Source organism: Asparagus officinalis, chromosome 6 (genome assembly GCF_001876935.1).
Source record: "Asparagus officinalis chromosome 6, Aspof.V1, whole genome shotgun sequence".
NCBI classification, from domain to species: domain Eukaryota; kingdom Viridiplantae; phylum Streptophyta; class Magnoliopsida; order Asparagales; family Asparagaceae; genus Asparagus; species Asparagus officinalis.
The window spans coordinates 77417509-77443315 of NC_033799.1; the positions used below are offsets into that span (position 1 = coordinate 77417509).

Sequence of the window (25807 nt, forward strand, 5' to 3'; positions counted from 1 at the left end):
CAAGAGGAATCACTCATCTCTCTCCTCTCAATCTCTCAACTCACATATATAATCAACTATCACATCCTCTCCAAAACTCACTCCTTACAATCTTTTGAACGGACAATTAAAGACTGCGAAACCCTCTCCCAATGTTGTAAACTTTTGCATGGATAAAGACCACAAAACCGTCGTCTCTTGCACAATATTCTTGAATTAGGATACGCCCTCTGCTAATCTTAGATTATAAGAATATTAGCTCTCTCCGTTCTCCTTGGGTTTTCCTCCAAAAATAGAAGAATAAATATAGGGAAATCAAAACCCTACCCCTAGCCTAACTTCCTAATTAGAATAGGATATAAACTACTAATCATGATGAGACTCAATCTCCTAATCATGATAGATATCTAATTCACATGAAGTTATACAAAAAATTAAAGATACAATCTTAACAGTGTGAAATTAAAAATAAAGATAAATCGATTGGTGGTACGCACTCTGCACATCAAGACTCCTATTGATTTAGTAATATTACACATCGACTAAGATCTGCATATGGTGATATTTATATTACAAACATGTCTTGAAAAAGTGCAAGCTAATAAAATTTTAGGTTATTTTCCTTTTAAAACTGGTTTCTGTTGTTGTCGTCGTGGTCGAGAAAATCCCTCTAAAATTAGTAGTTTGATACGGATTAGATCCAAAATTTCTTATAAAGAGTTGTAAGTAGCTTTTTGATAATTAATTTGTCAAACTATTTGTTCTTTTTATAATTAACTAATTAATCCACATCAACTCCAGGACGAGGACATGGACATGATGAAATTAAACGTGGAAGGAGAATTTGAGGAGATACTTGCAGTGGGTGTATTTAATTATGAGGTCGATAGACAGAGATGGGTGGATTTGGAGAAGAGAGAGGATCAAATGTGAAGCAATATAATTTAATGAATTATAGTGGGATCCATAAACGATATTGCCACTTATCAATCCTTCAATTAGCTACAACTGCCTTTTTCAATGCTATTATAATAATTTATAGATGTATCGTGTTTCGGGAAATTGTACGTGTACCCTGATTTTGGAGCAAGTGTTAAACAATCAGGAGCCGATGGTTCGAGCCAATTAAGTTCCTCGATCTCTAACTTTTTTTTTTTTGCGAGCACTTACTTTAATATAGGAATCTCGTGTCGTTAATTAGCTGTGGTTCATCTTAATCAATTGACTTCCGCTTATCCTTTGGCTTTATTATTAATTATTAATGCCGCCCCCTCAATGCCCATAATTGGCCATTTGCTGGTCGTAAAGCCTGTTAGCTCGTGCTGATCAGTTGCTACACGCATCATAAAATTAGTAGCTATATTGTCTAATCTATAATAATAATAACGGTTTTTCTATAGAGTGCCCATGGGTATTCTATAAGAGAGGAGAGAGATAGAGAGAAATGAATGAGGAGGGGGTTCCACTGATTTGCATTGGGATCATCTTCTCATTCATTTCTTTTTATCTCTCTCCTCTCTTATAAAGTGCTCATGGGCACCCTATAGAAAAACCGTAATAATAATAATAATAAACAAAAATGGTTATTAATTAATGCAACACCATTAACATGAATGTACGTTCCCAACTCGTATAATTAACAGGGTCCATTTTTTTTTCTGGAGGGCCGCCCGGGGCAACAGCATGCTACTGTGCGGAGGGAGCGCGGTGTCAAAACAGTAAATAAACAACAGCCACGCTTGTGGAGCCAACTGATTCCACGATCTCATCCGTAAATATCGCCAGCTCCCGGGGGCAAATCCGCAAACTGAGTTGCCCGGTGCCAACTCGACACGTAACGAATGATCCGAGTAAAAGAGAGAGAGAGAGTGAGAGGGGGGTGGGGTAGCTTCCTTTCCTTCAGACAGAAACCACCGCCAAGACTTTTCTAATTTCTAATTTGAGGAGGAATAAAATAAAATAAAAAACGAGAAAGAACGGCATTGGTCTTTCTAATAATTTCTGCGATCTTGGAGCTCGATCTTGGAGATGGGGAGGGGGCGAGTGGAGCTGAAGAGGATCGAGAACAAGATCAACCGACAGGTGACGTTCGCGAAGAGGAGGAGCGGGTTGTTCAAGAAGGCCCACGAGCTGTCGGTGCTCTGCGACGCCGAGGTTGCTCTCGTCGTCTTCTCCAACCGAGGCAGGCTCTACGAGTTCTGCAGCAGCTCCAGGTTCCCACCCACCGTTTCTCCAGCTAGCTAATCAAACCCTAACTAACCCTAGCTTAGCACTGTTGGATTCAATCTATCTCCGATCTCCTCTCTCTCATTCTCTCTCCAAAAAATTTAATTAATAATAAAAACTTGTTTTTTTTCCCCGGTTTGTTTGTTTGTTTGTTGGATCCGAGCGTCCAAAACTAGATCCGGCTACATATCTTCGTGTAGTTAATGAATGACGTTATTAATTGTCCCAAGTTTCTGGCTTGCTAGATCTTCCGTCTCCTCTAGAACCCTAACCCTCGCAGATCGATTCTTAGAATGAACTATGAATGAATTATGAACTTCGCTCCCTGCGGATTCTTAGGATGAATGAATGCTAGCTAGCTGCTTTGCGCACTGCTTTTATCCGTACCAGCAGCCGCTGTGTATATTAATTGCTGTGCCATGGGGTGGGGTGTGGGTGTGTTCACCTCGTACCTTGAAAACTAAGAGCGAGCCCCTTTTTAATTCAGGCCCCACTGGTAAAGCTTATAATTACATGACCATATATATTTTATGTCTTAAAGCCATGTTTTATGTACTAGGGTTCCACCCTGGGGATTCTTATTCTATGTTGTAACATCAAATATGCAAGCACCAGCCACTAATTAAGTATCCCTCGCCTCAATGCCTTGTTCTGGTTACATACGTACATATCCCTCCTTTCCATTAATAGTTAGTTTCTCAGTGCTATGAGTATTCAAAAATTAAGTTTTTTTTTTCATAAATAATCAATTAACCCACTTTAGAATTTAATCCTTGGGTGTAGGTATTTAATTGCCTCAGTTCTGAATTGTTTGTTTATTTATTTTTAAAATTCTCAAGCTACATATATATGGTTAGAAAAATGCATATAAAAGGCGCTAAAGTTAGATCAACTACGTACATTAGCATGCCATCCAATTAACCTTATGGTATAAACATTCACAACTAGACAGACCCGTTGCATGTTTCTCAATTGTGGCCTTCCATGTGGCATCCGTAGCACTTAATTAGTAGGCCGAGTATTCAGTGACCTATTGTTCATTCATCTAGTATATGGACTTCCATGTCTTTTTTAGTAAGAGGAGGCTTTAACTGACGGTCTTTATTACCATATATTTTTTATTTTTATTTTTGTTGGAAGTTTAAAAATGAAATAGGATTAATCTCTCAAGACCGTGAGGAATATGTTTATGGATAAAAAATGTTTCTCTCGGATACTTATGATCGACTCAATTGGCATCCATCCAATTAACCGTATGGTGTGGGAGCCTCAAGTGTTTTAAACAAAAAGTGATCAGAGGTACACGTCCTATCAAGGTAAAGTCTGGAGGAATAAATGTATCCACAATTAGTACTCAACACTTTCGCTTTCAAGTTGACATTTTCCCATAGTTACTCGACAATATCATGCTCAATTCTTCCACCTTACTTTGGTTGCCATGTACCTTGAATGAGTTTAATCATATGTAGCTCTTTAATTTGTTTATTCTTTCTTTCAGCGTGCTTAAAACTATTGAGACATACAGAAAATATAGTTATGCTCAAGCAGTTCCAGCAAATGAGATACAGGTAATACTTAATCTACCTTTTAAAAGTGTTTTAAATGTCATCCACTTTCAATCTCCACAGTTTCTCTTGTTTATTCTTTTTCTCTTATTTTGATGAAATTCTCTTGTTGCTTATTGTTGTGGAGTTGTTTGTGAGAAATTACAGTTCTTAATTATGTTTTGAATATGATCTTCTAAGGTCACTGCTCATAATGAAGATATAAAAAAGGGTATATTTGGCAAAACCCCCCTTAAGTATAGGTGATTCTCATATTACTACTCTTGACTTTCAAAATGTCACAGAAGCTCCCTTAAGTTTTAGAGTTCTAATAAAAACCCTTAAACTTTAAACATTAAAAAAAAAACACTCCAAACTGGAGGATTATCTTATCTAACAAAACTTAAAGGGGAATGTCAATAAAACCTTGTGACGCCCCGGTTCCAAAGCGTAATAATTGGAACGTAACTTGACCGGCAATGCAATCATTCGGCCACATTCATGCCTCTAGGTCATCCTGTATATAAATATATAATCACAACTACACCACAGAGCATGCAATTAAGACAATAAAAGAAAAATATAGATAAAGAAATCTCCAGAAAGACAAAGTTCAACTACAACAAGTTCACAATGGAAAGAGTAAGTAAAAATACATTATAGTTTAGAAGGCCACATATGGCTCAAGGAAATGTCTGTATCAAATAACTACCTAAACCAATTGAAATTAAAGAACTGATACGATAAATGGTGATCATTGCCACTAAGCATGCTCCTCAAAATACTCTCGATCCTGCGAAGAAAGAACATACCTCGAGTCTGGGGTCATAGAATTGCTCACACTTAAGAGTTTCGTTAAACTCTAGAATGAAGTTTCAATCATTCTCATTAGTATGGGGGATTTTTTGATAAAACATAAGGTGGTTTTTCTGACATTTGAAAGTTAAGGGGGTTATCAAAGAAACACCCAAACCTAGTGGGGGCTTTTTGAAATATATCCATAAATAAATGTATATAAACCTTCTTTGCTTTTAGGGGGCTAATCGGTTCGTTTCCTGAAACTATAGGAAGTCTATTCTTTTCCTAAAAATGCATTTTCCATTATTTTTGGGTGTTTCCTGGAAAAGCATTTTATGTGTTTGTTTCGCTCTTAAATCAAAGAAAGAAATTGGTTCACATAAATCCATAGTTTGGATCTAAATCTGCTAGATATTATTAGATCTTATTAGGTATTAGTAAATACGGAAATTTTAAAAAAAGATCACTTTTGAAAAAATATTAGTAAAATTGACCATTTCACATAATAATTAGCAAAATCTATTTCTTTTTTGTCACATCATCAAGGCTGGCCAAAATGTGGTTGATTTGGTCAACAATCCATCATTTTTTTAATCTTTTTCTTGAAGTGATTATAAATCTCATAAGTACCTTCAAGACTTTTGATCACTGGACATGTTGTGGCTGGTTATGTTATAAGGTTGGAAGGTTAAGAGGGAAGTAGAAGTCGCAAGATGGTAGCTTGAACTGGACTTCTGTTCTCATTCAACTTGCACCCATGCATAAAACTGAGACCCTGAGTGTAAACATATCTTTAGAATTGTTAAAGTAAGAGAGAGAGAATCTTGGGTAAATTTTCCTTTAGTTGAATATTGAGTGTGCACATATATTTATACAAGTAGAGGAGTATGATGTGTATTCTCCCAAGCAATGTGGGACTAAAACCCACTACAATATACTTTTATCAACAGTCCCCTTCAAACTCATGTTGGATCAAACAAAGTGAGTTTGCGTACAAGAAACTGGAACTGATGAACAGGTAAGGCCTTTGTGAAGAAATCTGCAAGCTCGTCAGCGGATGAAACATGAGGAAGTAGAATTGTCTTGTCCTTGATAACTTGGTGACGGACAAAATGAGCGTCGATCTTAATATGTTTGGTCCTTTCATGAAATACTGGATTATTAGCAATGACAAAATGAGCGTCGATCTTAATATGTTTGGTCCTTTCATGAAATACTGGATTATTAGCAATCTGGATGATACTCTTATTATCACAGTAGAGAGGAGTAGGAGTCATAACAAAAATACTGAAATCACTGAGAAGGCGATGAAGATGAATAATCTCTTTACCTGTTGTGGACATTGCATGATACTCTGCCTCGGTACTGAAAAGAGCAATAACATCTTGTTTCTTACTTCGTCAGGAAATAAGGGAATCACCAAGAAATATACAATAACCTGTGGTAGACTTTCTGGTAGTTGGATCACCAGCCCAATCAGTATCAGAATATGCACAAAACTCTAACTTAGATGTAGTAGGAAACAAAAGAGAGCGAGTGCTAGTACCCCGGAGGTACCAAAGAATCCGTAATAAGACAACATAGTGTATAAAACGTGGGGAACTAACAAATTGACTGACAATACTAACAACATGAGAGATATCTGGTCGAGAGATGCACAGATAGACCAACTAGCCAACAAGATTTCGATATCGAGTAGGATCAGATAGAGACTCACCGTCAGTAGAGCAAAGTTTAACATTCTGTTGGAGTGGAGTATTGACAGTTGCATATCAGTTAGCTCAACTTGATTTAGAATATCTGAGAGATACTTCTGTTGAGACAGTAATACACCCCGCGGGCCTTGAGAAATTTCTAGACCAAGAAAATACTGAAGAGATCTAAGATCCTTCATGTGGAACTATTGTTGCAACTAAGATTTTGCGTATTGTATACCTGTCATATCATTACCTGTAATGATCATATCATCTACAAAGATGAGTAATAAAACTCTGCCACACGATGTAGTGCGAACAAACAGAGAAGCATCTTGATGACTTTCTATAAAGACCGCTTTGAGCACGACATCACGAAAACACTCAAACCAAGCGCGAGGTGCCTGCTTGAGACCATAAACAGCACAGCGAAAGAGACATACATGTCTCAGAAGAATATTTGACCCTGGAGGCGGTTGCATATATACGGTCTCTGATAAAGAGCTATAAAGAAAAGTATTTTTAACATCCATCTGGTATAAGGGCCAACGATGAGCAACAGCGACCGCAAGAGGAGTACGAATAGTGGGTATCTGAGCAACAGGAGCAAAGGTCTCCTCATAATCAATACATTGTTGCTGAGTAAAACCTCGAGTCACTAAACGAGCTTTTCGACGTTCAATGATGCCATCAGGACGAAACTTGACCTTATAAACTCATTTACTGCCAACAAGAGAGATCCCAGGAGGGCAGGGAACAACATCCCAGGTATGAATTTGCTGAAAGGCTTGAAATTCCTCAGTCATAGCCTGTCGCCACTCTGGAATTTGAACTGCCTCTTGGAAGGACTTTGGCTCAACAATAGTATGAATGACAGCAAGAAAGTTATGAAAGATAGGTGAATAAGAAGTAACTGAAGCATATCGGGCAGACATGACATGTGGGCGTTTGCCTCGACGAAGAGCAAGAGGAACCTCAGGCGGGGGAGATGCTGGCGCAGGTGCGTGGAGATCAATAGTATTTTCTAGAGTGAGAGTTGTGTCCACGAGATATGAATTAGATGGTGTAAGAGAAGACTCGGGTGAGGAAGAGTCAACAGAAGGAGAGGGAGAGATGTCAGGGAGATCTCGAAAGGAAAATTGAGGTGAAGAAGTGGATGATGCAGTTGATGAGGAAGCATGATCAGTGGAGTGGAGGAAATTAAAGTCATCAGAAGCAGAATAATATGGAGAATCCTCTTCAAACTGAACATGACGAGATATATGAACTCGACCAGTTGCGGGATCATAACAACGATAACCTCGATGTTCTGAACTAATTCCTAAATAAACACAAGAAACAGCTCTGGGAGACAATTTATCACGTTCGTGAGATGGAAGAAGAACAAAACATCGATAACAAAAAACACGAACTAGACCATAATAGGGAGGATGAGTATAAACACGACTATAAGGAGTAGCACCAGAAAGAGAGCTAGATGAAGTGATATTAATGGCATGAGTCACGGTGAGAATAGCCTCAGCCCAAAAATGATGAGGAACAGAGTAAGAAATGAGCATTGATCGAGCAGTATCGAGGATATAACGATGTTTGCATTCAGCAACACCATTTTGCTCATGAGTGTAGGGACATGACTGTTGAAAGATAGTCTCATGAGAGGACATGATAGAGCGCATGGTAGAGGATAGGTACTCTTTGGCACAATCAAAACGAAAAACTTTAATACGAGATTACCATTGAGTGAAAATCATAACAGTGAAGGCTTGATAAGCAGTAAGTACGTCAGAGCGATTCTTAAGTAGGTAAACCCATGTAAAACGAGAGAAATCGTCGATAAAGCTAACATAATATAAGTAGCCAGATGAAGAAGGCAAAGAAGCTGGCCCCCAAATATCAGAATGTACTAAATTAAATAAGGAAGTGGATACGGATGTACTCATTTTAAATGGTAAAGCAGTGAATTTAGCCAATTTGCAACCAGTACATGACTCAATACTAGAACTAGATGATATAGGACCAAGTACTCCAGACTAAATAAGACTCTCCAGCCTTTTATTAGACACATGACCAAGTCATCTATGCCATAAATTAGCAGGAAGCGAGGTAGAGGGTTTTGATGAACGAAGAGAAGCAACAAGAGAATGTGGACGTATGAATTCTGGAAGGTGAATATATTCCAGAAAATACAGTTTGTGCCTCCTACGATCCGCCTCAACCGTCTTGCCCATCTGTGGATCTTGCATAATACAAGTATCAGAAGAAAATGAGTCAAACAGGCCCGTCATGCATAAAGAGCTAATAGAAATTAAATTCAAGCACAACTGAGGAGCCACATAGACGGGACCAAGTGTTAGACGACCAGATGGATCATTTTGTGAGGTAATTGAGCCATACTGAGTAATGGACAATGGTTGTCCAGCAGCTGTGTAGATAGGAGGAAGAGAGGATGAAGTAAAGACAGAGGATAAAAGTGAGGCATTACAAGTCATATGAAAGGAACAGTCAGAGTCAAAAATCCAGAGATCATTCATACCAGAGACCGAAGGATTAGCTGAAGAACCAGCAAAATGCATACTAGAGAGTTGTGCGGCTGATGTAGAGGTGATATGTTGAAAAGCATCAAGTTGACGGCGAAGACTTTTAATAGCTTGAATAGTAGAGTCTGAAGAAGTAGAAGGTATAGCATTGGCTAGCAATCCTGGTGTACGAGAGGGTTGAGACTGAGGGGGTCGCTGATCACGACCAGTACCTGAGGAACGTAACTCAGGATGAAGCTTGAAGCATGTCTCAATGCGGTGTCCTTCTTTCTTGCAATATTTGCAAGAGAGCTTAGATCGAGCTTCTGGAGAGGGAGCCTGTTGAGAAGTATGATTCATAACAGGAGTAGTGACAGGTACAGACAAAACAGTCTTGAGTGAAGAGGTAGGAGTGTCTGTTGACAAATTGAGTCGTGTTGTCTGCTGTCGGGTCTCATAAGTAGTGAGAGCTCCCATAACTGAGACCAAAGTCGGAAATTAAGGCTGATGAAGTAGTTGATCAGCCATAGTTGAATATTCAGGAATGGACTAAAACAGTTGATGCACCTCATGCCGTTCGTACCAGGCTAGCCAGTCTTCATATGTGGAATTACGTCAAGGAAGCATAGAGCGTAACTCTGTCCAAAAAGCTTGCATTTGTCTAAAATGGGACTGCAGAGATGAACTACCTTTGTGTTGTAGAGCAATGCGTTGCAGAAGATATGTCTCCCGTGCACCCGAGCACTCAGTGAAACGCTCAGTGAGATAAGTCCACATGGCCCGAGCAGAGGGAAACGAGCCAATTTCGACAGTGAGACCAGAGCCAACACAGCGAGTGAGATAATCCATAACACGAAATTCCTTCAATTGCCACTCTGAACTCTCCTTGACATAGAGAGCACGAGCAGTCTGAAGATCGACATCACCACTGCCAGAGGCAATAGTACTGGATGAAGCAACAGTGCTGATGGACGGTGGAACTGGTCCCGTACTGGTGAGATGATCAAGCAAACCAGCGCCACGCAAGGCATTGGTGACAATGGTGGACCACCCTGCCCAGTCACTTTGATCATTGATGGGCAAAGGTGGTTTGGGAATCTTCTCTGAAGGAGCCATAACAGCAATGTTGAGACGTTAAGACATCGAGATGCCGTTACTGACTGCGAAACGGTAATGTCGTTCGTTTGAGGCCGAGAGACAGCTTCAACGACGATGCCGTTAATTTGAGACCGAGAGACGGTCTTAAAACGACAATGCCGTTAAAATAGAACCCGAATGTTAGAATGAAACCCGAAGGTTTAAAATAGAACCCGAAGGTTAGAATGAAACCCGAAGGTTAAACGAGAATGCGAAACGTGTCAAGAGGCCGCAAAGCAACAAGGCCAAAATATCTGGCAGATGAATGCAAAAAAAAAAAAAATACATTAAACGGCTGCAAAGCAACAAGGCCAAGATTTGGCAAAAGAACGCAGAAGCGTTAAAAATTTTATTGAAGGGGAAATAGCCCTAGCAATGTGAGAGAGAATCTTGGGTAAATTTCCCTTTAGTTGAATATTGAGTGTGCACATATATTTATACAAGTAGAGGAGTGTGATGTGTGTTCTCCCAAGCAATGTGAGACTAAAACCCACTATAATACACTATTATCAACAAGAATCATAGATATTTTTCATGCTATATCCATTACCCTATACACTTCTCATGGCTATCAGAATATCTGCTATCGGCTTCTCCTGAAGCTTATAGATTACACCAATCAGGTTTGACACAGTTAAATAATCACAAAGATCACGAAGTAGCACATATTTGCTCCATGTTTGGTTGAAGTATGTGACGTGCTCAAGTATTTCAGTGTACGTTACATAATAATAATGGCAATAAAAGTTTATAACACTCCGTTATGCGATCTGAGTATTTAGAGAAATCTGGTCAGGCCAACTTGAACTATCATTTTCTATGGTTCCATTTACAACTTTTAACAAGGGCAAATTTTTTTTTTCCCTGAAGCCAAAAAGTTATGAAGAATATTTGGGGCTGAAAGGAAGAGTTGAGATTCTACAACGTTCACAAAGGTAGACTTGCTGATAAAAAAAACACCGCACATATTTCTCATTGTATTTCGATCATTACAATTTTTTAAGTACAAATCCTTAATCTAATGATCTCTTGATTGCACAAATTCAGAAACCTTCTCGGGGAGGACTTGACTCCATTAAGCACTAAGGAACTTGAGCAACTAGAAAATCAAGTTGCCATGTCTCTAAAGCAGATAAGACTGACAAAGGTAACAACTAGCTGAGAATAATGTTATGTTAAATAGAGAAAGATTCTGCAAAACCTGCATTCATTTTTATGCTATTTAGCTGCTTTGACTTGATTCCTTTTTACTTTTTGAGCAGAAAATAGGGCGAGATGCCCTATTCCTAAGCTAACATATTGGAAAGGTAACTATTTATGGAGTCTGATAAATATTATAGTCGTCTTAATCCATCACTGGAAACTGACCAGGGATTGGTCCCAGACGTCACCTGGCACATAGTTCAATAAATACCAACATAAGGCTATTGCGATATAAATGAAAGTCATTTTGTTATGAGCTGTCCATATATACCAACATAAGGCCAGAAACAAAGACTGACCATAGCTTGCGAACACTCCTCTCTGCTATAAAATTTTCATATAATTCAATACAATCATGAAAAGGAGGAGGACATGTATAATCCTCAATATTGCTCCTCTCCTTCCTTCTCTCCACCCCTTCCCACTAACTACTACGACATTAACTGTTGGGGAATTTTACTCTCCCCGCCTACTACAATATGCGTAACTCCGAAGCTAACCCACAATCAACAAGATATAAAACGACCACAATCAAGAAAAAGAGAACACCCGGATTTACGTGGTTCGGTCGACCAACTTCGACCTACGTCCACGTGGCAACAATACGAGAAATTCACTATGTATCAGGGAGAACTACAAGAGGAACCACTCAACTCTCGTCTCTCAATCTCTTAACCTCACATACATAATCAACTCTCATATTCTCTCCAAAGCCCACTCTTTATTATCTTTTGCACGGATAAAGATCACAAAACTCTCGCCTCTCGCACAATATTCTTGAATCAGGCTATGCCCTCTGCTAACCCTAGATTACAAGAATATTGGCTCACTCTCTCTACTACATCTGCTCTCTACTCTCTTTTTCTAGTTTTTCCTTCAACAATAGAAGAATATATATAGGGAAACCAAAACCCTATTTCTAGCCTAACTTCCTAATTAGAATAGGATTCAAACTTTTAATCATGATGGAACCCAAACTCCTAATCATGATGGATCTCTAACCCTATCTAATTCTCATGAAGTTCTACAAATAATCAAAGACACAATCCTAACAATCTCCACCTTGGATTTGATTCCCAAACTCCCTTGAAGATATATCATATCAAAGACACAATCCTAACAATCTCCACCTTGGATTTGATTCCCAAACTCCCTTGAAGATATATCATCGTCGTCTTGAAACTTTGTTTGATTCCCAAACTCCCTTGAAGATATATCATCGTCGTCTTGAAACTTTGTCTCTCCCGCTAGAGTCTTTTATTTCTTTCGCACTTCAAATCGAAGCAACCACACTCCTAATCAGAACACCTACACTCCAGGTGGTTGTCTCGTGACCCTCACTATCATCTGCTTCACCATGGAGCCTCCATCTCTCTTGTGTGCACCAAGAGATCTTCGTCACCTCTGACAATAAAAGCAAATCAATCATGTTTGTCCTCCCAACTTGAGCCTGACAATAGCCTCCCCTTACTTGTTGTCCTTGTGCTCCACCTGCATCGCTCGTCTCGAATCCTATCGGTGCACCTCTCCTACTCCATACTATGAGCCGGATGCCTCTATCTCCTTCATCACTTGACTTGGACCGAATATGAGCGCTCATCGTCTTCAAGTCTAATACCACCATCTCCATTACCCTATGTGTCACAGCGTCGTGCTAGCTTGCAAGCTCCACCTAATTTGGCAGTGTCCTTCTCGAGTCTACACACTAACCAACTACTGCTCCCGCGATGGCTTTGAATAATTATATTCTGATAACTCTACTACTAGAATCACATCTGATTCTCTACGCCAGTCTCATCTGTCGTATACTCGTTTGCCCTATCTACCATCAGATTCGTCTTGTCATTGATTAGCAGAATATTGAACTTCGGACCTGAAGAAGTCATCATTATCTAACCAGGATCAAAATTCAAATTAGTTACTATAGAGATTGAATTTGATAAAACCGACACCAAAAACAAACCTATCACGTCGAAAAACCCTAGGAATGACTCCTGGATCACCAAAATCCGCCTCCAAATCCTCGATCAAAAGATAAATCAATCTTAACTGTTGGATTTGTGCGAACAATATCCCGTCGCGCCGTTACAATGTTCCTACTACAGTATCGTGCTATAGTTCTCGACCGTTACATTATGTCGTTGCTATAGTAATTTTTCCTTTTTCTTTTCGTCTTGATTCTTGTAACGTCGATCTTCAATCTTGCACGTCATCGTCTTCTATCTTGCGAATTCGCTCCCGGGTTTATCACCATCGCTCTGATACCACTTGTTGGAGAATTTTACTCTCCCCGTCTACTATAATATACGCAACTCTGAAACTAACCCATAATCAACAAGATATAAAATGATCACAATCAATAAAAAAAGAACACCGGGATTTATGTGGTTCGGTCGACCAACTTCGACCTACGTCCACAGGGTAACAATACGAGAAATTCACTATGTATCAGGGAGAAATACAAGAGGAACCACTCAACTCTCATCTCTCAATCTCTCAACCTCACATACATAATCAACTCCCATATTCTCTCCAAAGCCCACTCCTTGTAATTCAATCTCTCAACCTCACATACATAATCAACTCCCATATTCTCTCCAAAGCCCACTCCTTGTAATCTTTTGCACGGATAAAGACTCACATACATAATCAACTCCCATATTCTCTCCAAAGCCCACTCCTTGTAATCTTTTGCACGGATAAAGATCACGAAATCCTCGCCTCTCCCATAATATTCTTGAATCAGGCTACGCCCTCTATTAACCCTAGATTATAAGAATATTGACTCTCTCTCTCTACTACATCTTCTCTCTACTCTATTCTTCTTAGTTTTTCCTCCAACAATTAAAGAATATATATAGGGAAACCAAAACCCTATTTCTAGCCTAACTTCCTAATTAGAATAGGATTCAAACTCCTAATCATGATGAAATCCAAACTCCTAATCATGATGGATCTCTAACCCTATCTAATTCTCATGAATTTCTACAAATAATCAAAGACATAATCCCAACAGTAACAAGTTTAATAAATTGTGTAAGCAGTTTAAAGACACTATCAATAGATAGTTTGTCGCTTTTATATTGCACAACCCAAATTTTATGCAAGGTAGGGTCTATCTTTTTCCCTTTTAATGATCAAGCATAATTTCATTTATCAAAATGTTGAGGTTGCTTCAATCGAAGAGAGAGAGAGAGAGAGAGAGAGAGAGAGAGAGAGAGAGAGAGAGAGAGAGAGAGAGAGAGAGAGAGAGAGAGAGAGAGAGGGAGGGAGGGAGGGAGGGAGTACTCTTGAATTGAGGCAGGTTCTAGTGTTTTGGTGCCCTAGAGGTAACATTATATTTTTTCTTATGATTTAATCCTCAAACTTGGGTGTAACTTTGAGGTGTACTCTTGATTCATAGTGAAATATTTCTATCTACATTGTCCCATGGACGTAGGCATGATTTATTGAACCACGATAAATCTTGATGTTTGCTTGTGTGTGATATTTTTGTTAGTACCGTTATTTGTTTCTTGTGTTTAATTTCGCGGGTAATCATCATAAAGTTCCTAACATTTATCCCTTAAAACATACACCTCATTACTTAAAATGTAACTAAAGTGTGAGCTTCTCACTCCATGAAGCGTCTCTTCTTTGAAGTGTGTATTTTAGATAAAATAAGAGGAGGATATAAAAAAGCTAAAATATTAGCTAACTATTTTGTATATCTGATTTCTTGTTCGCTCTAGATGAACACTTCTTTCTACTAATTCAACTCGTGCTCCAGAATTTTTGAGTTTAAGGTTGATTTATATTCCATTGTTTACAAGGATGAATTTTCAAATCATATCTAAAATTCAATCATTTGTATTTTTTGGGAGTTATATCTATTCCCTTATTCATTTTTATTTGGAGTTTTGAATTAATGTAGTGAGCAAGCTCTATTTTTCTATTAAAAAGTTTAACTTTAGGTCAAGGGTCCTCAATATGACTCCGTGACAATAAAATAAGTCACATGTCTTAGATATATAACTTAGTATTTCATAGTTCGAGTCTATACTTTGCATATTTAATTCTTATACATATAGGATTTTAGATGCTCTAAGCGGAAATGCAGGAAATGTTTTCTTAACATCTAAACGAAGGATCTATTGCATAAATCAATTGGATTAAGAATTAGGAAAAAACAATTACCTCTTGGTGCGTGTTCAAAGCCTTCTCTAATGAAGAGATTGAGAGTCTCACTTGAAAACTCCTCTAGTTGATCCACCCGAGCAAAGATCTGGATCCTTAGAAATCAACTGCTAGGTTGAAGATGATAGGAGAGAAAGTAGTAACACTTTCACGTATATATAGAGAAAGTGGAATAGGATTAGAGTTTCTAATAGAAAAACCACTCCTATTTATAATCCACTAATTAAAGTTATATTTAATTCTATAATTAAATATTATCTTTTATAAAATTTACAAATAAATTTATCCTTTATTTAACAATAACTCCTTATTATTAATAAACTCTATTTCGAAGCTATATCTTATATAACTTTATATTATAATTCTCCCAATATATCCAGTCCATAAACTCTTAGGGTGCGACCTCGTAGGACCCAATTATAATAGTAATGAATTTTATAACATAAAGTCCATAAATCATAGTTGGCTTCTAGCAAAGCACTATGATTACCTAAAATAACCGGATTGTAAATCTCCATTAAATGTCCCATTTTATAATTAGTAATTGCACATTCAATTAAAGGACACAATTCCTTCAATCTCCCACTTGTCCTTGAAACAAGTGTGCAATGTTAAAATTCCTTTGTCACTTAATGTCTTATTTGACTATATGATGAAACTCATCTTTATCACCAAATATGTTTCTTGAACTCTTGAGATCGAACTGTCAGTACAAATGATTACTAATAATCCATCTGAGCATGGCCATGCGTTTTTCACAGTTCTCACTCTTCAAGTGGCCGAGACACCGTTCCTTTCCAAATGTATCATGGTATACATGGAATAGGAGGACATATTCAATCTTGTAAGACTATATCTCCCACTCAACTTTTGGCAATCCCAATCACTACTTTTATAACTGCCTGTTACGGTCAGCGTTTAGCAGCGTCAAAGACATACCAGCAGTCAAATGATGACTATATCATACTCATGTCTAAGGAACTCACTAATCATGAATAATCCTAGAACTCTGCAGAAAGAACCCGAAGAGTTCTATGATAGGTCTGTCTGATATGTATCACCATACATACCTATGTAATCGATTAGACATCTCCATGTCCCTATAACACATGAAACCCGGTGTTATCAATCAATCTCACAATATGGTCTTGAATTAAGTCATTTGTATCCTAGTTAATGACTCAGACCATGAACAACTAATAATTTTATAATATCAGTTCACTTAATGGGGTTTCATTTACCAAAACAGTTTTGATGAGCCCATTTGATAATTATTAAATTATTCGGATACTTTATCTAATCCCAAGCAGTGATTAAATAATAATATGATACTCATATATATAAATCAAGCATAAATGTCTGTAATAACGAAAATATTTCAAAATATTTCTCCAATGTGTCTGAGCCCTTTGGCCCGAGTGTGACTATCATGCTTGGGCCTAGGCAAGGGCTTGGTCAAAGGATCTGCAATGTTGTCGTCAGTGTGCACTTTGCACATCCTCACGTCTCCTCTATCAACATAGTGTCTGATCAAGTGGTACTTTCGTTGGACGTGTCTAGATCTGGAGCTAGAGCTAGGTTCCTTGGCTTGAGCAATGGCGCCATTGTTGTCACAATAGACGTCAATTGCTCTAGAAGTGCTAGGAACAACACCGAGCTCAGCTATTACCTGTCTAATCCATACCGCCTCCTTAGCTGCTTCACTAGCAGCAATGTACTCTGCTTCCGTTGTAGAATCTGCTATTGTCCCTTGCTTTGAGCTCTTCCAACTGACGGCTCCTCCATTCAGAATGAAGACATATCCAGACTGAGATTCAAAATCATCTTTATCTGTCTGGAAACTCGCATCAGTGTAGCCCTTGACGATCAGCTCGTCATCACCTCCATACACCAAGGCATCATCCTTAGTTCTTCTCAAGTACTTTAGAATGTTCTTGGCTGCACACCAATATGCCTCTCCAGAGTTTGATTGGTATCTGCTGCACACACTCAAAGCGTGCGCAACATCTGGACGAGTACAAGTCATAGCATACATGATGGATCCTATGGCTGAGGCATAGGGAATCCTACTCATTTTCTCAGTTTCACCAGGTGTTTTAGGACACTGGCTTTTACTGAGACGTAAGCCATGTTGCATAGGAAGGAATCCTTTCTTAGAATTCACCATATTAAATCTAGCAAGGACCTTATCTATATAAGTTCCTTGACTTAGACCAATAAGCCTCTTAGACCTATCTCTATAGATCTTAATGCCTAATATGTACTCTGCCTCTCCTAGATCCTTCATTGAGAAATACTTCTTAAGCCATTCCTTGACTGTCTCCAGCATAGGAATATCATTTCCAATGAGTAATATGTCATCCACATATAGAACCAGGAAGGCCACTTTGCTCCCACTAAACTTCTTGTAAACACATGGCTCTTCTTCGCATCTGATGAAATCAAACTTTTTGACCACTTCATCAAAACGAAGATTCCAACTCCTGGATGCTTGCTTAAGTCCATAGATAGACTTCTTAAGCTTGCATACTTTCCTAGGATTCTCTGGATCCTCAAAACCTTCTGGTTGCATCATGTATACATTTTCTTCTAAATATCCATTTAGAAAAGCGGTCTTGACATCCATTTGCCATATCTCATAATCATAATAAGCGGCAATTGCTAGGATTATCCTAATGGACCTGATCATAACAACCGGTGAGAACGTTTCATCATAGTCAATACCATGAACTTGTCTAAATCCTTTGGCAACTAATCTTGCCTTGTAGACAGAAACATTTCCATCCTTGTCTGTCTTGATCTTGAAGACCCATTTGCATCCAATGGGTTTTACCCCATCAGGCAAATCTATCAAGTCCCATACTTGATTCTCAGACATGGAGTCCATTTCGGATTTCATGGCTTCAAGCCATTTTTCGGAGTCGGGGTTCGCCATTGCTTGTTTATAGGTAGCAGGCTCATCATTCTCTAAAAGTAGAACGTCAATGCTAGCATTCAAGACGAAATCCTCATATCGTCTAGGTTGCCGCATTGGCCTGTTTGATCTCCAAAGTGGTCTAACAGCTGGAGAGACTTTAGCAGGAGGATTGACCACATCAGTATGTGGGACCTCGGGTACTTCATCTACCTGAGGAATTGCATCTTGAATAGAGGTGGTTTCCCTTTGAGAATGTACGCCTCCAAAATCAAGTTCTTCTGTGACATCTTCTATGTCCTCATGCTGTAGGGTTTGTTGCTCAGGTTGAATCTCATCAAGCTGAACGGAGTGGGTCTTCTAGTCAATGCTAGCATTCAAGACGAAATCCTCATATCGTTTAGGTTGCCGCCTTGGCCTGTTTGATCTCCAAAGTGGTCCAACAGCTGGAGAGACTTCGGCAGGAGGATTGACCACATCAGTATGTGGGACCTCGGGTGCTTCATCTACCTGAGGAATTGCATATTGAATAGAGGTGGTTTCCCTTTGAGAAGGTACGCCTCCAAAATCAAGTTCCTCTGTGACATCTTCTATGTCCTCATGCTGTAGGGTTTGTTGCTCAGGTTGAATCTCATCAATCTGAACATTTCTCCCACTTGACTTCTTGAAAAAGAAATCCTTTTCCAAAAAGACACTATCCCAAGCAACAAACATTTTGTTCTCAACGGGATTGTAGAAATAATAACCCCTCGTTTCCTTGGGGTAACCTATAAAGAAGCATTTGTCTGATTTGGGTGCGAGCTTATCAGATAGTAAACGCTTTACATAAGCCTCGCATCCCCAAACCTTCAGAAATGACAAGCTGGGAGGCTTCCCAAACCATATCTCATGTGGTGTCTTGTCAACTGATCGGGACGGAGTCCTGTTTAGTGTGAACGCAGCGGTAGTGAGGGCATAACCCCAAAAGGATGTAGGAAGATCAGCAAAACTCATCATTGAGCGGACCATGTCTAACAATGTCTTGTTTCTCTTCTCAGACACACCATTCAGTTGTGGTGTACCTGGTGGAGTCAGTTGTGTTAGAATACCACAACTCCTCAAATGATGGTCGAATTCTTGGCTCAGATATTCACCCCCTCGATCTGATCGAAGTGCCTTTATCTTCTTACCTGTTTGTGTCTCAACTTCATGCTGGAATTCTTTGAACTTTTTAAAAGACTCAGATTTATGTTTCATTAGGTAGATATACTCGTATCTACTAAAATCATCAGTAAATGTAATGAAGTATCGATAGCCTCTCCTAGCTTCTGTGCTCATAGGTCCACACACATCGGTATGTATGAGAGCTAAGAGCTCAGTAGTCCTTTCACTTGTACCTTTGAAAGGTGACCTTGTCATCTTACCCATTAGACATGATTCACATGTTTCAAATGATTCTAAATCAAATGACTTTAGGCTACCAACTGTTTGGAGTTCCTTCATGCGTTTAATGCTAATGTGGCCTAGGCGACAATGCCATAGATTGGCTTCACTTATGTCATTCGACTTTTGCCGTTTTGTATCAACGTTATAAACTTCAGATTTGAGATCCAATATGTATAATCCACTATTATTCATATGGGCTTGAGCATAAAAGATGTCATTCTTAAAAATAGAAAAACAATCCTTAATGACAAAATTATAACCCTCAAGGTTCAAAACTGAAATTGAAATCAAATTCTTAGTAATAGAAGGAACAAAATAACAATTATAAAGTTCTAAAACCAAGCCAGAAGGTAGCGGTAAACTATAATCTCCAATGGCAAGTGCAGCAACTCTTGCTCCATTTCCAACGCGAAGATCTGTCTCACCCTTCTGCAACCGTCTCATATTTCGTAGTCCCTGCACATTTGAAATAATGTAAGAACCACAACCGGTATCTAATACCCCAAGAATTAGAGTTAGTTGATAAGATTACAATGACGTAAATACCTGAAGCAGAGGCACCCCTCTTCTTATCTTCCAGATATTTGGGGCAGTTTCTCTTCCAGTGCCCCTTAGCCTTGCAGTAGAAGCAGTCATGCTCAGCAGCCACCTTTATTTTAGGTGTGTTTCCCTTAGGTGGAACAACTGTCTTGCCCTTCTCTTGGGACTGTTGCTTCTTCTGTGGCCCTTTCTTAAACCCTTTCCCTTTGTTGACCATAAGAACATCCTTCCTAGGTTCAACCAAGACATTTTGCTCAGCAGTTTTGAGCATAGCATGCAGCTCATTGACGGTCTTACCCATGGCTCCCATGTGATACATCTGCCTAAAATTGGCAAATCCATCATGTAAGGAATACAGGATCATATCCGTAGCCATCTCAACATTGTAAGGGTTTCCAAGTTGAGCCATCCTGTCAAACAGGCCTATCATGTGGAAAACATGTGGCCCCACTGATTTCCCCTTTTCGAGCTTGCTTTGCAATATGGACTTAAGGGTCTCATACCTCTCAATCCTGGTCTGCTCCTTAAAGAGATCTCTAAGATTTCTCATAATTGTATATGCATCCTGATCCTCAAACCTCTGTTGAAGACCCGGTTCCATGGCAGCCAGCATAAGGCAAGTAACATTCCTTGACCTCTCGCATATTGTTTTGTGACGTGGCTTATCCTCATCAGATGAGGTGACAATCAGCTCTGGGATGAGTGTTTCTAGGACATCCTCTTGGTCCTCAGACCTGAGAATAATTCTCAGATTTCGTTCCCAATCAAGAAAAGTGGTGTCGTTCAACTTGTTTTTCTCAACAATTGAGCGGAGCGTGAATTTGAGGTATTCAGTAGACATAGTAACTACAAAACAGAAATTGAAATATGTAGATAAATTATGCTTGAAATGCAAAAACTTTATTTTAGACATGTTCTAAATAATAAGTTATTACATATTCTACTCAATATAATATTGTCCCTTGTGAGTAAAATAATTCCAAGATCCTATCTTAGATGAAACTTGAGCGTACTAAGGCACTTCCCCAAATCTCATGTAATCAAGGTAAGTAAACACTTTACTAATTATAACACTTTATAATTCTTGGTTGATGGCCACATCATATGTTAACACATCCTTATGCCTCAAGATCCAAAACTAAGTCTTTTTCTTGGTTGATGGCCACATCATATGTTAACACATCCTTATGCCTCAAGATCCAAAACTAAGTCTTTTGGCATCTTATTGAGTATAACCATATCGAGGCAGCATGCCCCTAGTAGACATACCCGCACTATCCCAAGGTCAAGGAAGGACACCTCGCTAGGGCGAAAACTATCCAACGAATTCCAGGGGCCTCATGGTTATGACATGGAAAGGCATAATCTCAATATTCTTTTAAGGGGCTTTTAGCATGCAATGGTTGTCTATATATAAGCAACCTAAATAATATAAATAAACAAGCATTCATGCAAGGCAAGAGATAATAAAACATTCACATAATGCAATAATAAAAATTTGGATCCTAATATGGCCCCTAAAGAGATCTAATCTTCGATAGTCTTGACTTTCTGGATCACCATCCTTTAGTCATCATAGGATCTTCTTCTTCTTGTGTTACATAAATTTGAATAAACTCTCTTGCATAAATTTAAATTACAAAAATACATAACGATACGCAGATCGTGTACAAGAAAAACATAACGATGCACAGATCGTATTTATCTATCCTAATTTGGGCAATACTAGTCACCACATGCAATAATATCATAATACATACATGCAATAATCATATATGAAATGTTATTCAAGTAAGACATGCAATTTATCCAAATAAAAAGCATAAATAATTAATCATATTAACTATTTAAAATTAGAAACGATTTCTCATTATTTTAATTCAATAAGACTGTGAATGGAATTAATATCTAATATTAATTAGTAATTTGCCAAGAAATAGAAACAAATATTTATGTTAATTCAAAATTAACCAAATAAGATATCTATAGATCTTACAGAACAATTAAATCTTTATTTATCAAATAAAATATCAAATATTTTATAAAATAAATCGTATTTATTATGCATTAATCCAAACATCAGATCTATTCTTATTGAATCTAAATAATCATGAACATGCATCAAATTGTAAGATTAAAATTTGATCCAATTAATTTATGCAAGAGGCTCTGATACCACTATAGGATTTTAGATGCTCTAAGCGGAAATGTAGGAAACGTTTTCTTAACATCTAAACGAAGGATCTATTGCATAAATCAATTGGATTAAGAATTAGGAAAAAATAATTACCTCTTGATGCGTGTTCAAAGCCTTCTCTAATGGAGAGATTGAGAGTCTCACTTAAAAACTCCTCTAGTTGATCCACCCGAGCAAAGATCTGGATCCTTAGAAATCAACTGCTAGGTTGAAGATGATAGGAGAGAAAGTAGTAACACTTTCACGTATATATAGAGAAAGTGGAATAGGATTAGAGTTTCTAATAGAAAAACCACTCCTATTTATAATCCACTAATTAAAGTTATATTTAATTCTATAATTAAATATTATCTTTTATAAAATTTACAATAAATTTATCCTTTATTTAACAATAACTCCTTATTATTAATAAACTCTATTTCGAAGCTATATCTTATATAACTTTATATTATAATTCTCCCAATATATCCAGTCCATAAACTCTTAGTGTGCGACCTCGTAGGACCCAATTATAATAGCAATGAACTTTATAACATAAAGTCCATAAATCATAATTGGCTTCTAGTAAAGCACTATGATTACCTAAAATAACCGGATTGTAAATCTCCATTAAATGTCCCATTTTATAATTAGTATACCTAAAATAACCGGATTGTAAATCTCCATTAAATGTCCCATTTTATAATTAGTAATTGCACATTCAATTAAAGGACACAATTCCTTCAATCTCCATTAAATGTCCCATTTTATAATTAGTAATTGCACATTCAATTAAAGGACACAATTCCTTCAATACAAACTAATAGATGGACGTATTTATTTGTAAATTGTTACACTAGCATAGTTTATAATATTTATAATTTTAAAAGTAAAATATACTTAATTCAAGAGGCTTACACCTTATCATTGACGCATATGCCTTGCTTCATAAAAAGTTTGGCTAAATCACTAGATTGGTTTTAAAATTAGTACCTAATAACCAAATTGGTATTTAAATTATTTCCGGCAATAACAAGGCATTTAAACTTTCACAACGAGACAAATAAAGCCAGAAAATTAAATTTCTAACCAATTTTTCTAACCACCACTCTCGTGATCTGTATTGTGATTTTGGCGTATTTATCATGACCTGGCAATGATGGGTAAGCCATGATCAATTTGATAGAAATAGGGGAATTTTAAATCAAGGTAATAAAAGCGGGTTTTTTAATTTAGAGGCTTTTTTCCTTTCTTTAAATTGTGAGTTCTCTATTACTAGAGAACATGGATTCTTCAAGCTCAGGCAATGGAGAACCCCCAGTTTGAAGGAAGGGGAAGAAGCCCTAAATTTAAAACTTTTATTTCCTTTTACATTAATATAGATTTAACGAGGCTAACTACAGCTGCCACATCATCATAAACCCACCTAAGCATCATGTTGTAGATCACCTAAGTGATTGCCGGAAAATTTATATTGAGATTATTTGTCTCATCGTGCAAGTTTAAATATGTTGTTGTCGTCGGAGATAATTTCAATGTGGTCATTAGGTACTGCTTGTAATATCCATGTGGTAAGTTAGCCTATAATAACATTTCTCCTTGCATTCCCATTTTTTAAACATTGTATAGGACAGTTCCAGGAAAGGATACATGAAGAATGAAATGCAGATGTCAATAGGTTACCATAATTCAAGAAGGTGTGAAATATTAAACCAACTATAAATTGCTTCTTGAATTTTTTCTGTCTGTAAAGTTTGTGCCTAAGCTTTTGCATAGCATGTTTGATAATATGGTTAATTGCAGTTAAATTCCTTTATGATTCCTGATTGTGGATAGGCCTCCTATAGTTCTATTTGTAGATAGACCCATTGAGTTAAATTATTTTTGACTCTCTTACTCTCAAGGAAAGAGAAAATTTGTGTTTTGACAAATAGACTTTTTTAGGGTAAAAGGGTCCAAAAAGTTTCATCAGGGGGTCTACTTGCAATTGTGCATTTGTAAAGGGCTTTATTCGCAACTAATCATTGATAATAAAGTGGTTTGATGAATCTTACTGGTGTTTACGACAATAAAGGACAATGGTAGAAATGTTATTATTGTACAATTCGAAGATGTAATACATCAAAGACTATTAGTTCTTATGAGCATCTTCTTCGTGGGCTACGGAAAGAAGTTACACTTTAACTATAGTTTTGGAAGCAAAGCTAGAAGAGAAGCTGTGAGAACTAAAGCAAGAAGAGTTACCGCAATAATAGTCTAAAGCGAAGAAGTCCATCTTCTCTAGACACAAAGGACAAAAAGTTGATAGCAAATTGCTTCCCAAAGGAGTTCTCATGCTAAATGGAGGACATTGATGTAATACTGGTACACTCTGAAAATCGATGAGGTAAAAAGACAAACCTTAAGGACGTAAATGCATTGCGCATCAAAGATATTGAGAAGCCATTAAGATTTAACGAGTCCTACTAGAGTTTCAATGAAGGACAATGGATGAAGAATTTTAGGCTTTGAACTTTAAAGCGTGATCAAATATTGGGAGTTTGTGCTAAAAGCAATAGACGTATCTTATTAAAGGGTATACAAGGTGAAGACTCAAGCACAAGAGGTAAATTGCACGATACGTGATGTGTGGATTACTTCAACAGTATTGGTTGGCTATGACAAGACATTTAGTCCATTGAAAAACGTACAACAATTTTTTCTAACTGCAACTATATGTACTAGACTATTAGTTCGGAACCTATTCTTTTCTTTTTCTTTTCCTTTTTTTTTATTTTGGTAACTGAATGATTTTCATTTACCAATTGGAATTATGTACACAAGAACAAATCCCAGGCATACCAGAAGCACAATGAAAACATAGCTGCACTGAAAGAAACATACAGCACAGAAACAAAGAGTTAGCATATCATCTTTACATACATTCCCTCTTAACAATCTTTATATATTCCTTACAACCCATCTATCCAACTCTTAGCACTGTTAGACTTTGAATTCTGGTAATCACTTACTACCATAATCGCTTTCACTAATTGATTAGGAGGAGACGCAATATGTTGAAAGATGCGCCTACTTCTTTCCCTCCAAACCATATATACTGTAGCAGCCAAACCAACCTGCAACACTTGCTTTTTTGGTTGTCTTTGTAGTCTTTGGGGTTGGAAATTAGGGTTACATTCTCTCACATAGAGGTACCTCTTTTATATTAATGCACTTACAAATAGGTCCTTATAATATTAACTAATTAACTCAACACTCCCCCTTAAGATGAGCGATAGATATCAATCATCCTCATCTTGTTACAAAAGATATCAGACTCTCTAGAACCTAATCCTTTTGTTAAACAATCAGCTAACTGCTCTTCTGATTTCACATAGCTCAAAGTCAGAACTCCTCTATTCAGTTGCTCCTTGATAAAGAACCGATCAATCTCCATATGTTTGGTGTGATCATGCTGAACTGGATTGTTTGTAATATTA

General features: G+C 37.7%; 1 protein-coding gene across 1 annotated transcript in view; it reads left to right on the top strand.

The window, feature by feature from the left end:
• Positions 1868-25807, top strand: part of LOC109845151 (agamous-like MADS-box protein AGL9 homolog) — a 38181-nt gene continuing 14241 nt past the window's right edge. Inside the window, exons 1-4 of the mRNA XM_020414364.1 lie at positions 1868-2192; positions 3704-3773; positions 10765-10829; positions 10942-11041. Of these exons, the coding sequence (XP_020269953.1) occupies positions 2008-2192; positions 3704-3773; positions 10765-10829; positions 10942-11041 (420 nt within the window). The 5' untranslated portion in view covers positions 1868-2007. The remainder of the gene's footprint in view (positions 2193-3703; positions 3774-10764; positions 10830-10941; positions 11042-25807) is intronic.